This window comes from Elaeis guineensis, chromosome 15, assembly GCF_000442705.2.
Source record: "Elaeis guineensis isolate ETL-2024a chromosome 15, EG11, whole genome shotgun sequence".
Lineage (NCBI taxonomy): Eukaryota > Viridiplantae > Streptophyta > Magnoliopsida > Arecales > Arecaceae > Elaeis > Elaeis guineensis.
This window is the reverse complement of record NC_026007.2, coordinates 68,054,217-68,067,859: the sequence shown is the minus strand read 5'-3', so window position 1 is coordinate 68,067,859 and position 13,643 is coordinate 68,054,217. Positions and strand designations below refer to the sequence as shown.

The 13,643-nt window shown below is 37.5% G+C and overlaps 1 protein-coding gene across 2 annotated transcripts; it reads right to left on the bottom strand.

Annotated features, from left to right (window-relative positions):
* Positions 1 to 4,304: 4,304 nt before the first annotated feature.
* Positions 4,305 to 12,144, bottom strand: LOC105058392 (sulfate transporter 1.3). Of its 2 annotated transcripts, XM_029268450.2 has the most exons (14): positions 12,041 to 12,144; positions 9,222 to 9,619; positions 9,093 to 9,141; positions 8,780 to 8,987; positions 7,879 to 8,053; positions 7,713 to 7,778; positions 7,480 to 7,593; positions 7,277 to 7,393; positions 7,075 to 7,201; positions 6,241 to 6,527; positions 5,956 to 6,146; positions 5,026 to 5,111; positions 4,858 to 4,934; positions 4,305 to 4,684 (listed from the first exon to the last, which is right to left on the bottom strand). In XM_029268450.2, exons 2-14 carry the CDS (start codon positions 9,555 to 9,557, stop codon positions 4,541 to 4,543), a joined length of 1,977 nt encoding a protein of 658 aa, XP_029124283.1. In that variant the 5' UTR covers positions 9,558 to 9,619; positions 12,041 to 12,144; the 3' UTR covers positions 4,305 to 4,540. The 2 variants fall into 2 exon arrangements, with proteins under 2 accessions (XP_029124283.1, XP_073105454.1); XM_073249353.1 differs by lacking the exon at positions 12,041 to 12,144 and having other exon boundaries at positions 9,222 to 9,741.
* Between the last annotated feature and the right edge of the window lie 1,499 nt (positions 12,145 to 13,643).

The following is a 13,643-nucleotide window of genomic DNA, read 5'->3' as shown; positions in this document are numbered from 1 at the left end:
GATCAAATTCTTTCACACATAAGCCTGTGGGGGCTGTCCCAGGCATAGGCTCCTGGCAGGCTATTCCACATGACAAGACCAGTCCAAACCAAATTTCTCTTTCTTTTCATTTTTATGAAATTATAATATTTGACTTCATTAATCAATTCAAATTTTGCAATGTAATAAATATGTCATACCCATATAATCATGCCATCAATCACTGATACATATGTATTGATATAACATACTCATGCTCAAAATCACATAAATAGATAACAGTGTCTCAGATATAATAAATTCATCGATCTCAAATCCAATGATGCAAAATCAATGAGATAAAACCAATGGTAAAATAACATATATAATGATGATCATATACAGAGATTCTTACCTTTACCGGTGACTGATCCAAGCACAGAAATCAATGTTCTTCTTTGATTTATGAATTTCTTTAACAAAATATTTCACTCGATATCTAATGCAGACAATCGTATCTCTTCATGACCCTGATCAAATATAAAAATCATATATGAAGAAAATTATCGATAATCGATCCTAAACACAAATCAAGGATCTCTCTTAGAATTAACCAAAATTAGGATTTGTCTAAGTATCTAGATCCTCCACTAATCCATAAGACTTTTAGAGAGAAAAAATCATGAAGAGAGAGAAAATTCTAGAGAGAGAGAGAGAAAGTAGAGAGAGAAATCTTCGTATCCTTCAGATGAGGCAATCATGGTTGAGATCATCAGAGATCCTATCAGGGTGACTCAATATGAATCAAGTGTTACAAATTTCGAATAGGATCGGACTAGGATCAGATCTACTGCATGAATTTTGGAGCAATCTCAAATCATCATATTTTTATTTCAAATTTATCCTAGGATCTGTGATGCAATCAGAGAGAGAGACACTAGAGAGATAAAATCCATAAAGAGAGAGCGAAAAAGGTCTAGAGAGAGAATCTAGAGAGAGAAATTGAAGAGAGAAGGTAGAGAGAAGAGAGAGGAAAGAGGAAGAGAAATGAGAGAGAGGAGAGAGAGAAAATTCTCTCTTTCTCTTTTTTTTTTTGTTTCTTTTATTTTTATTTTTTTTCTTTCTTCTTTCTTCTTTTTCTTTTTCTCTTTTTCCTTTTCTTTTTCTTTTTCTTTTCCTTCTTCTTTTCTTTTTTTTTTCTTCTTTCTTCTTCTTTCTTTTTCCTTTTCTTCCCGCAGCCTCCCTTGGGTCAAAACAGGGGAAGACCAGAGAGTGGCTTGGCTCCGACGAAGGCGGCAGCATGACCGGAGATCCAACAGCGACGGCCGACAACAGAGAGCAAGGAATCGCCGGCGGCAAGGCTTGACCGGCGGAAGAAAAGTTTTCAAAAAAAATAGGAGACCCGCCCTTATTCTTTTTATTTTTCGGTCATTGGCCGGTCACCGGCGGTCAAGACCTTCAGGGAAGAGGGATAGAGAGATGAGGGTCCGGTCTCGGGGATGGAACGCCGCAACCGGCGGTGTCGGTGGCCGGAAAAGAGAGAAAGATGGCCCGGCTGAACAGAGCAAAACAGGGTCACCTTGTTCATAGATTTTTCGGCGATCCCGAAGGCCGGAGAGGGTGCACGAAGCCATGAAAAAGAGAGGAAGGAAGAGAGGAAGGAGAAGAAGGGTTTATCTCAAGCTTCAGCAGCGTCGTCGGCTCCATTTTTCGGTGTGCATGGGAAGAGGTTGCCGCGGCTTCTACGGAGAAAAGGAGAGGAATCGGACTCGAAGATCATCGGTGGAGGGTCTTGAGAGAGGGTGAGGCTTATTTATAGAGGTTCCTAGGGCTCCGGTGGTCCTAGGACTCTCTTTCCATCCGGGATTCATCGGAGAAGAAGACTCCCATCGGAGTCTTCTTCCCGTTCTGTTTTTTCTTTTTTTTTTTTTTATGGGCTTTGGGTTTTGGACTTGATTCTGGGCCCAATTGGGCCGGGATGTTACAGTGCACAAAGAATTTTTTTTTTCCATATGCTCCAGAATATGATGAGTATAAGAGGGAGAGAGAGTTGAGTGCCGTATTTCGCTTCATTTTTGGAAGAGTTGATCTCTACTGTCTCCAAATGATACGAGTGTTGTTGCTGTAAGACTCTAGGAGGATGCTGATATGATTGGAGATAGATATTGTATAGGATCCAAGATAGAGGAATCTATAATGGAAGTTCACATCCGTTAGGGCTGTTCCAATGGGTTATTTTTCGATGTTTAAGTTAACCGGAACTAAATAGAGAGGAGAACAGGAAGGTTTCCTCTGGCATCCGGCTCTAACTGCATCAACATTCTCCGGGAGTCTTGCGGCAGCAAGTGCGCTGTTGGGACAACATGCTTTTGAGATAGAATGGCCCACATGGTGTTTGATAATGTACGACTCGGTAGGAGATGATTCACGTTCTCAACGTAGCTGAAGCATAACTGGCATGCATCGGGGCACCGGATACCTTTCTTTGCCCCGTGATGGGGCATTGGGATCCTGTTGTCATAGCTGAGCCAGCCGAATAGCTTCACCATTTCCAGGGTTGGCAATTTCTAAAAGGTGCTGCTGAGCGGGGATCTTGCCCTTCCATGGATGAGGAAAAGATAGCGGTTCCTTACTTGGTGCTTGCGCTCCATATTTCGAATCGCTGCTGTCCTCGTTGGAGAAGTGACAATTTGCGAATCAAGGAAGCTAGGGTTTTGAATCCACTAGATTGTTGTGCATGCATGGTGTTTATGATTACATTCACGTCTCTTATGAAAATATTTGTAGCCATTTAATAAAGAAATTTTGAACGTTGCAGCCTTGGCAGTCTGTGATGGGTTCTATCTTCCGCATGGAGGAAGGATTCACTGAACATGTCATTCATCTACCTGCCCGGACCGTAAGGCGACCAATGGATGATCCAACAGTGGGTTCACAAGAAGGAAGGTGAATCGTTCTTTGGTGCAAAAGATACAATCCCGACACAGAATTTGACTTGTTCCATTGACAGAACGAACATGTGCGTATCCAGTAGATTGATGTAGGGGTGCACGATGACATAGATTCAGTTTTTATGTGCAAGTCAAATTTATATCTAAATAAACTTTTTTTTTTTTTTTCTTGACCAAAACGTTGGGTGTAAAATTCAGGAATCTGGGAAAACAAAAGATAGAATCAGAATGTACTCTAGATCCAAATTATATCAGCGTTCGTAAAAATTACCCCAAGATCCTTCAAAGGGTGATATTTATTTGCGGGGTTTTACTATTGTGCTTCAAAAAATATTTTATTTTTTTATTATTTATCTATTTTTAATCATTGGATTAAATATGAACCACTCTAATTTCAACTGGCTAAATTTCAATGTACATGATTGGTACGACAAATATTTCAAAGATGAAAATCCTTTTATGTCATATTAAATTAATTTTTTTTTTGAGAAAACTTTTTTCATGGGCATCGAAGGCCGTGAGGGGCAGTGGTGTGGAGCAGCCATCGCCCGATGAGGGGAAGGGGGTGGGTACCGAGGGGGCGTGGGAATCGCGAGTGCATGCTGGGAGGGATGGTGGTGGGGAGCAGCCGCGAATTGCGGCTGAGGGGGGTGAGTGGGAACCACGGATGCATGCTGGAGAGGCAGTGGCGCGGCACGGGCGTGGGGGGGGGGGTGTGGTGGCAGAGGCAATGCAGAGGAGCTGTGACCATGGGGTTTTGGGAGGGGGGCGCACAGAGGAGCTATCGGTGCCGGGATCGTTGGGGAAGATGGAGACGAGAGTGAAGGAGCCATGGGCGGAGGGTCGGAGTGGGCACAGAGGAGCTGCAAATGGTGTCAGGGGGGGGGCGGCCACGGAGAACCTATACATAGAGAAAGAAAAAAGAAAAAAATAAAATAAAATATTATTTATAAAAAATTATATATAAAAATAATAATATATAATATTTAAAATATTTTTATAATAAAATATTATAAATGAGCATCGTAGTTGGGACATGCATGCCATCTTAACCGACTCAAATCTGGAAAACCTGATTTGAAGTTTGGATTTGGCTCTGGCTCGTTCTTATATCGCGGCAAAAGGACTTCATCAACGCCTTGCCAACATGATGCAGTTCACGTGCCATAAACCTGAAGAAAATAAATTTTGTTGGAGGAAATCACAAGGTAATTAAGAGGAGCACATTCACTTTATTTGTGGGCAGCCACACAAATGTCTAAATCCCCGACTCAACGATCAGTAAGTGTCCACGGGGATCACAAATAGTGCTATTTCCTCCCTCTTATTATATAGTCACGGATTAATTTCTTTGCACTTACTTCATGTGGAGCTCTAGCCTTTAAAGCCTTTAAGAGAGAAATTATATTCTTTTTTTTGAAAAGAAAATGAAGGAACCGAGCTGCTTCCCCCAACTTTGTTATTAGAAAAGTTTACAGATTGACAGAGGGGAGATATAGAGGCGTACAGAAACAGGTTTACAAGACCAACCCCTGTCCCAGTTATAGTACATGAATGGAAAACAAGTCTCCATTTTCTTCAGACATCCTTTTTTTTTGTTTTGAGAAGCTGAGGGAGGCCGGACATTTTCTTCAAACATCAACCATTGCCTTGGGGATGCAACTTATGACAGCATCAGCAACCGTGAGAAAGATCCTATCATTGCCTATCAGCTCTGTGAATTTGGATGACTGGAGCTTTTCGATCACTACAGGCCCGGGATTCGCAAGTGTAAGCTGCAACAAGCAATGATCAACTGGTAAGACATACTTCGTTCTCTTGGACAAGTTTCTTTTTTTTTTTTTTTTACATGGATCGTAAAGATTTAGTTGACGTTATTGCTTACTTTAATGGGACAAAATATTATTGTATAAAAAGATTTAGTTTGGAAATATCAAATTAACTTCACCTGAACCTTCCTCTTTTCCAGGCTCTTCAACAATTCTTCAAAGGCATGGATGCCACTGGTATCAATATCAGTCACCGCTGTAAAGAGAGTGCAGTTATAAGTAGATAATACATATGATATCTGCTTTACTGCTAAACATCAAATTAAGGATAGAGCTGGATATCTTACGAGACATCTCCACGATCAAGAAATTGATTCTAGGCAGTTCTCTCTCCTTGATTTCCTCTTCTTCATCTGTTAACCATCTCAAAATTCTACAAGTGGAACACCACACATTCATCAGAAACTGCCAAAACTTTTTTCCTTTTTGGTTGATTGCTAGACTGTTAGTATTCAAATGCAGCAATAAGAGAAGATAAATTATGGTCATAAGACTTGGATAGCCAGGCTATGTAACTTTTTATCATAAGATTTTGATGCTGACTCTTCTAATTGTTTCTACGAAATGTACTTGGAGGATGTAGAGAAACAAGGATATTTGTGAAGTTTTACGAATTTCGGTGAACTTTTGTGAATTCCTACTTGGTTCTCCTGTCATCATTAAGAATTAGAAGTTTGATCACTTATATTACTTTGGGATTTGAATGGAAAATTTTCCTTCTTAGAGACCTAAGAGAACCAATTATGAAATGGAATAGGTTATGTCCTACTTATATTAATTAAGGCATTACATCTAGCAAAATGGTATCAACAATCAAGTTACAGCATTTATGATCTGCTTTTCCAAATTTCTTTATGCTCGGTTTCACCTCAAACATGTTTTTGACTTGGATATCTTGCTCTACCTAAGTTCCCAGATGATCAAACTTCATAGACCCATCTAGTTTTGCATGAAAACATATCGGAGTTCCATAATTGCCATCAGGGAGGGTGGCTCAAAGATGTCATTCATTAAATTTTGGAACCATAGCCATCAAGCATTTTTTTTTTTTTTGTTTTTGGATAATGATAGCCATTGAGCATTGTAAAAACTATCTGGTGTTGGCTTTAGGATTTCTCAATCACAATAATTCCTATGAAGGCGATCTCTGGAGTTATGAAATCCAGATAAGGATTTGCATAGAGTAAATAAACAAATAGACTTGAAAGAAACAATACCTCTCCCTAACATAGTTGGAGTTGGAAAAATAGATAGCAGAATCAACTCTCACAATCAGGACTCCTGGAACTTTGGTTGCCTCTGGGTATTGTTCGATGTTCCTGTATATCGTAGTACCTGGAAGATTTCCAAGCAACGCTGTTCTTGGTCTTGTTACTTGAAGTAGGATCTTTGCAAATGATAGTGAGACCTGGTGGAACGAGTTATGAAATCAAATTTAAAGTCATAGAGGACATATCAAGTTCGCTAGAGAACAATAATTTAAAGGCCACACAGCTCCTTACAGCAATCAAAAGGCCAATCTCAACTGACTTAAACACTACACCAAAGAATGCTCCCATGCAGGCAACAAAGTCAAATTTATCAGTCTTCCAGATAAGATATGCTGCTTCGAAGTCAATAAGGCCAATCACAGCCGTAATGATGATAGATGCAAGGATGGAATTTGGAGTGTATTTGAAGAGTGGAGTGATCAGCAGCAAGGTTAAAAATACTACTGTTGACATTACTACGTTGGAGATCGGTGTTTGGCAGCCCGCCATGTAATTGACCGCTGATCGTGAGAAAGAGCCTGAAAGAGAAGTAAGAACACATAAATGACAGAAACAGACTTGAGCATTAATTTGAATTTCTCTTTAATCATCTTATAGGATGCATAACAATTAAAAGTAGGCTTTTTATGGTTTTCTATCTATGTTAAGGGGTTCCTGGCTGGTGCATCATAATTTTTTTTAGGAAAAGAGGCCGATGGATTGAAACACACTTCACACTTCAAGATTTTCTATCCATGTTAAGGGGTTCCTAGCTGGTGCATCATAAATTTTTTTGAAACAAAGGCTGATGCATTGTAAATTTATAATACTCTTCCCACTTTCTATAAGTCCTGTCCTCTAATAAGATAGAGAACAAGGATTGGACCTCGGAATATCCTTCAAACACACAGCAGAAACCCAACTCCATATAGGTGGAGTTAAATGATTAGATCCAAAAGTCTGGTCTAGTTCCTTCTCTAACCTTTTTTAATAAGCCAAGACAATAGGGGTCCCAATATCCTTTTATTCACAAAGAGGAAGTGATGATGACCTTCTAGCTTGATCTAGACATTATTCAATATTTACCTGTTGCACAATAACAGGAAGTCATCGATCCAGCAATATTCATTGTTCCTAATGCAACCATTTCTTTGTTTCCATCCAACTGATAGTCCTTCAAAGCAGCAAACGTTCTTCCGATGGCTGTCGCTTCCTGATGAATTTGTAGCATTTAGTTTGTAGCAACACAATTGAATTCTATGAAACCTAGGATAAGGTGTAGTATTACCGTCAAGGCTATCATTCCAGTGACAACGCCTATCCTAAAACCTTTCCCAGCATATGAACCAGTAAAGTATATCTTATTGAAGGATGATGGATTGATGCCCTTTTTTAGGTGCCTCACCTTTCAAAAAAAAAAAGTACCGTTAAAAATTACAAATATAGCTGTTGGATGTGAGTTTCTTAAAGATTTTCTAAATCGGTACTCACTATTTGAACGCCGTGCTTTTCAGCATGGGTAATGTACACAAAAAATGTGGCCAATATGACAGAGATCAATGGGGCAATTGCAGAAATCCAGAAGAGCTTCTTGTTCTTCTTTCCCTGTTTATTTCAACGTCCAGACCACACAAGTTTCAATAGTTAACAGTATTCAGTTCTTAAGAATTTAATTTATACATTGCTTTTACTGAGAATATATAAATCATACATCGAACACTTACTATGTACTTAGTAGTCAGAAGGAATGCCAAGAAGCCTGTGCCTATGAGTATCGTCTGCCAGTTCCACTGTGTAAGCAATATACTTTAGTGAGACATATTGATAGCAATTAGAGCTAAAAGAATTCTATTTGGTATGAAAATTATAGCACGCTAATAGTTTTCTTACCCCATGATGAACCGAACCCCACACGGAACTCATGACAGAAACAATGTCTGTTTTCTTCGTAAAGTTCTGTATACCCAATAATAATTTTAACTGTTGGAGGGCAATCGTGATGGCTGCACCACCCATGAATCCAACAATGGCAGCATGAGATAGGAAGTCAATCAGGAAGCCCAACCTGGAAACCATTGATTTGAAAAACTAATAAATCTGTTCTTACGAGGAAAGAGTGTTGAGGGATTTGTCAGATGGCATGACTAAGCATGCAGACTCACTTTTCATGTACTTAAGGATGTATTTGATTACATATTTTAATTTTTAATTTTTAAAAAATATTTTTAATTTTTTTTATTTTTATTATTGAGTAAAAGTAAAAATATGTTTGATAACTATATTGCTATAAAGCAAAAAATAATATTTGAGGATGACAGGTGAAGAGCTCGACAAGGGAGAAGGATTCGGAAGGAGGGAGAAAGAGTGGGAAGGTGAAGAGTTCGACGAGAGAAAAAGGTTCGAGCTCTTTACATTTTGATTTGGTGTTTAAGACGTGCGAAAGCAAAAAAAGCAGAAAAGCAATTTTGGAAAGCAAAAAATTTTTGCTTTGCATATAAAGTAATTATTTTAATTATTTTAATTTTTTAATTTTTACTTTTCATGATGTTATCAAACATTGTCTTTTAATTTTTATTTTTTAAAAATTAAAAATAAAAGAAGTACTTTTTTTTATGGCTAATCAAACCCAGGAACTGAGAACCACTCTTTCTGATAAGAAACTAAGTATCACTACAGAATCTGCTTTCTTGTGGAAGATAAATATGAGAGCAGTTCAATTACAAGTTAAAAGCTATAATTACGTTGATCAGATCAAGATAAAAGATAAAGCTACCAATATTGTTAGTGTTACCTCAGAAATCCAAGTGCTGCCTGGGTAATACCAGCAAAGAAAGTTGCTGTGAATGCAAGCCGTAAATATTCCTCCTTATTTTTTACTGGATCAACCTCATCTTGGAGAAGGGATCCTATCAGGAGAGATACAACCGCCACTGGTCCAATAGCGATGTCTCTGGAGCTCCCCATAGCAGCATAGATCAGTGGCGGCACAAAACTAGAGTCTGCATCATTTAGGATACATGAACCCATAGCCAAGAATCAGTACATGGGGCTATGGAGGAAGGCTATTAAAGTTTCTTAACTGCAATCAGCATTAGTAAACTTACAGAGTCCATATTGTGGATCCAAGTTAGCAAGTTTCGAATACCCGATGTCCTTTTTGATAAGCCGAAACTCATATTAGATGACATACGATAATCAGATCATTCTTTTCCTATGTTGAGATGAGTATATACCTGAGGAATACAGAGACTTGCAATGGTCAGTCCTGCAATAATGTCTCCTTTGAACTTGACTAGGTTGTAGCCCCTTCCCCACTCAAAAATCGGAAACAAGTATGCTAGGCCTAGCATCAACTTTCTTGATCTTGGTTGGTCCCTGTATTGGCGTAAAGGGTCATCTGGAAACAGTGCTTCCTTCAATGTGTCTGTGAACTCTCTCACCAACTTCTTCCTTGGGGGATATCCCACCTTGTAAACGTATGGTGCATTCTCAGTCTGGCGACGAGACGAAGGAGACCTGGCGATGTCCATTTCCTTATTTTTAGCTTCATGAGAAACAGGATGACCCATCGAAGTGTTGTATGTCTAGTTATTTAGTTGCACGTCAAGGATGAAGAGAGCAAAAGTTTGATCTGCAGATTGAAAGAGACTTTAGTGGCATCGTTGCATGCACCCAAAGAAGACAAACGAAATAAGGTCTTATTTAATCCCATGTTGTTGTGAGGAGAACCAAGACAAGCTATTTATATAAGATTCAACTAGAATCCCATGTCAGGCATCACTATCATCTTAGATCATATGAACAGCTATGAATCAGGTTCATTTTCCGGCCATGTTCAAGATAAGCAGACAAGTCGAGAAGCATGAGATTATACAAATAGCAATGACTGATGCAACATGAACCCATCTCTTGCTTGTTTCCTAATTAATGCTCTTCTAAAAGTTTAATAAACAATCTTGAAGGGCCGGGTTGACTTTGATGCTTAGCTGATATGATCTGTCCATCTCTCTGCCAATAATATTCGCCGTCACCTCATTTTCCTAATCAAATTATCAGGCTTCCAGTGATGTTATTGGAGGGAAGTCACAAGAGAAGGCTTCTCTGATAGTGATTGGCTGCAAAGTAAACGAGGCCTATGACATTTAATCATTGCATCAGAATAGGCTCTTCTAAAGTAGTTGATAACTTCTCCAACAAAATTCAAATAAAAAAAATACATATTTATCCTTTTGCTATCATATTTTTATTTCAGTACCTAATTTGCATGGCTTCAAAGTTTCCTAATATAGGGCAGATGAAACAGTCAAAAATGCCTCCATGACAAAGTTTCCCTATACAGCATTAGAGGTCATTCCGCAAATCAGACATCATCTATCATGTTTCAATTTCAAAGAGATTAAAAATTTCGATGAGTGACTGGATAAACAATGCTCCATTTTACTTTCTCATGTGCTCTATTGGGGACTGTTGAAGGGCAATGATCCCAAATGTGGACCTTTTCAACAGAAATAACATAGAAAATATATTAGAGAATCTCATGAAATATCAGAAAAGATTTTCAGTTGATATTAGAGAATATGAAAGAGATTTCTCGCCGACATACTATACTAGAGAATATAAAAAAATATCCATGAATATCAGAAAAAATTTTCAGCTAATATACCATAATAGGGAGTATCAGAAAGATTTTTGCAATATGTGTCATGTGCATTAAAATCATGGGATCCCGATTCTATTTATTTCCTGCACTAAAATCATGAGATTATAATTTTCTGAATCTTTGTACTCTTATATAGATATATGTTGTTCTGGTGAATGCAAAAATATAATATTTTTTTCTGCTCAATTCTATTTGGTATCAGAGCTACTAGAAAATATCATGAAATATCAGAAAAGATTTTTAGCTGATATTAGAGAATATCATGAAAACCTTTCTTGATATTCGCTAACATTTTTCGATATTCTCTAATATAATATGTCAGCTAGAAATCTCTTTGATATTCTCTAATATTTCATGATATTATCTAATATCAGCTGAAAATTTTTCATGATATTTCATGATATTCTCTATCTTTCTTGATATTTTCTGATATTCTATAATATAGTATGACAGCTGGAAATATCTTTGATATTTTTTGATATTTCATGATATTCTCTAATATCAGTTGAAATTTTTTTTTGATATTTTATGATATTCTCTAATAAAATAGAAAAAAACTTATCTCACTTATACTCATAGGGGACATTAATGGCCATTCTACAACAATAAACAAAGACCATGACAAAAGAAAAGCTTGTAGCTGAACATACTCAAGAAATCAACAGACATAACAAAAGAAACCCTTGTTACAGAAAATGACCATGAAAAACAAAAATCCTGCATAACATTACAAACCACTTAAATATCTCGAGCAACCCAAAAAACTAAAGGGGTTATCTAATTATCCCCTCTCTTAACCCCCAACACCTTATGAAGTAAAGAATAGAAACCGAACAAAAAGTAGAACATTCTTTTTTTTTGCTAAAAAGAATGGGAGTTGGAGGAGGGCGATCCGGTGCATCTACTTTTCTTGGACGTGACCACAGGGCCCTAACCTTTATTAAAGAATGTTCGATTTGGAACTAAATTTGAATGAATAGGCGGTCTCCTCCTCACTATATGAACGAACCTAATGGGTGAGTACATTATCCTAGTACCATCGAGGGCCAATGGATCAAATGTCATGCTCGGGCTGCTAGGATATGCTTCATAGATTCCAAGAGATATGCTTCATTTACAATCTAATTTCAAGATTAAAAATAAATGGTGAACTAATCACGATCACCAAAATTTTTATTTTTTATTCACTAAATGCATCTAATAACCGAAAAACACCGGCCAAAGCATTTTACCAACAAATATCATTTTATCATGTTTTTTTGAGGGGAATGGAGGTAGCCAGATGCTGCCTCCAGAATTTTAATATCATTTTATCACAGTAAAACATATAATAAATTACAATAGAAGAAACAACAACAGAAACAAAAAAATATTAATCACAGAAAAACTCACCTATTTAAGCCCAGAAAAAACTCCACCTAAGAACCATGCTGAATTTGGAATTCCCCCGGAAATACGACTCCTGGGTGAAGCGAAAAGCCGTCCACAGTCGTTGAATCTAAGCGCGAAACAATGGCTCATGAGGGAAGCAAAAAGCCGTCCACAGTCGTTGAATCTAAGCGCGAAATGCGAGGCCTGCCGAAGGTATCATACAGGCCTTAGCACCTCAAACCGAGGACGATATATGTATATATATGAGACGTGTTTCTTCTCCACCTTTTTATTATAATGAAGTTCAAGTTACAGCAATTTTATCAACTCAATCTTGCGTTTTCAAATAATTTATATAACTTTTTTGAAAATTATATATAGTTGAGTAATGTTAGGGTGTCGGTTTCATGTACAAGAGAATTTTTCTTGCCAAATGTAACGTGGAAATTGATATAATTTGTAGGAATTGATGTAATACAGAGGGATTACTGAATTTTCATTTTCAGCTACAAAGCTAGCATTTGTTGGCTGATGCATTATATATATGGTTTGATGTTTAGTGTTTGGGTTCACAATTTATGATTATTGATTCATATATAGTATGAAAAGTATTCTTGATATGTAATGTCTTATTATAAACGTGATGATTAATGGAGATTATGCAAGATAAATTAATTAAAAATTAATATGTCCGAAAAGAACTAGAAAGCAAATATATATATATATATATATATTTGAAGAACTAAGTTTGCCATTTTATATGCAAGTTATACTTTGGCAAGTTGTCTATAATTTACTGAATTATATAACTGTGGTGAGAACCATGTATTGGGTTGTCCTCGTTGACTTTGTTGAGATTTTATGATGAGAAGCATGTGCAGATACGCACATGAGAATTTTTATTGCGCAAGCGGATGACAAATGGATATGTGAGTGCTCTTGATGTATCTGTTACGTGGTTCTGTAATTATTTCCATTGGTTGGAGAGTTGGCTTCCAAGCAGAGCTGATGATTGTGTTGTGCCAAGTTGAGTCAAACCATTACGAATGGAGTGGATGAAGGGAGATCCATGACTTGAAGATTGCTTGTCATAGCTCGTTTCGGCATTGTTATTACTAAATCTTCCAAAATTGTTTGGATTGGTTGGAGAGTTGACATCCAGGCCAAGTCGATCTTATCAACTGGAATCAATAACCAATAACAAAATTGGAGGTCATCTCATATGTGTAAGATGACAGAAGCCTGTATCTTTCATGGTGTGCAAATGTTATCCTTAGCTGATAATCTCCTTGCGGGTGCGAAAGTTAATTTTTTTTAGCCTCATTTCCTTTGCAGAGAGAAAGCTAAGAGAAACCTAACAATCTTTCGTTAAGAAAATGAGAAAGCGCAGAATACATGATAGAATTTTTTGTCAAGAAAAGTACATGATAGAATCAAAACATAACAAAATAATAGGCCAAAGAAGAGTTTTTTTTTTTTTTGATGGAATAGGAGGTCGAGAGACCACCCAAGAGTCAAGTTACATAGACGGGAGGTTGCAGAGATTTACAGGGCTACAGATTCTGAAATCAAAACGTGAGGACATTGTTACAATCAGAACAGAGGTGGAGATTTACAGGGCATC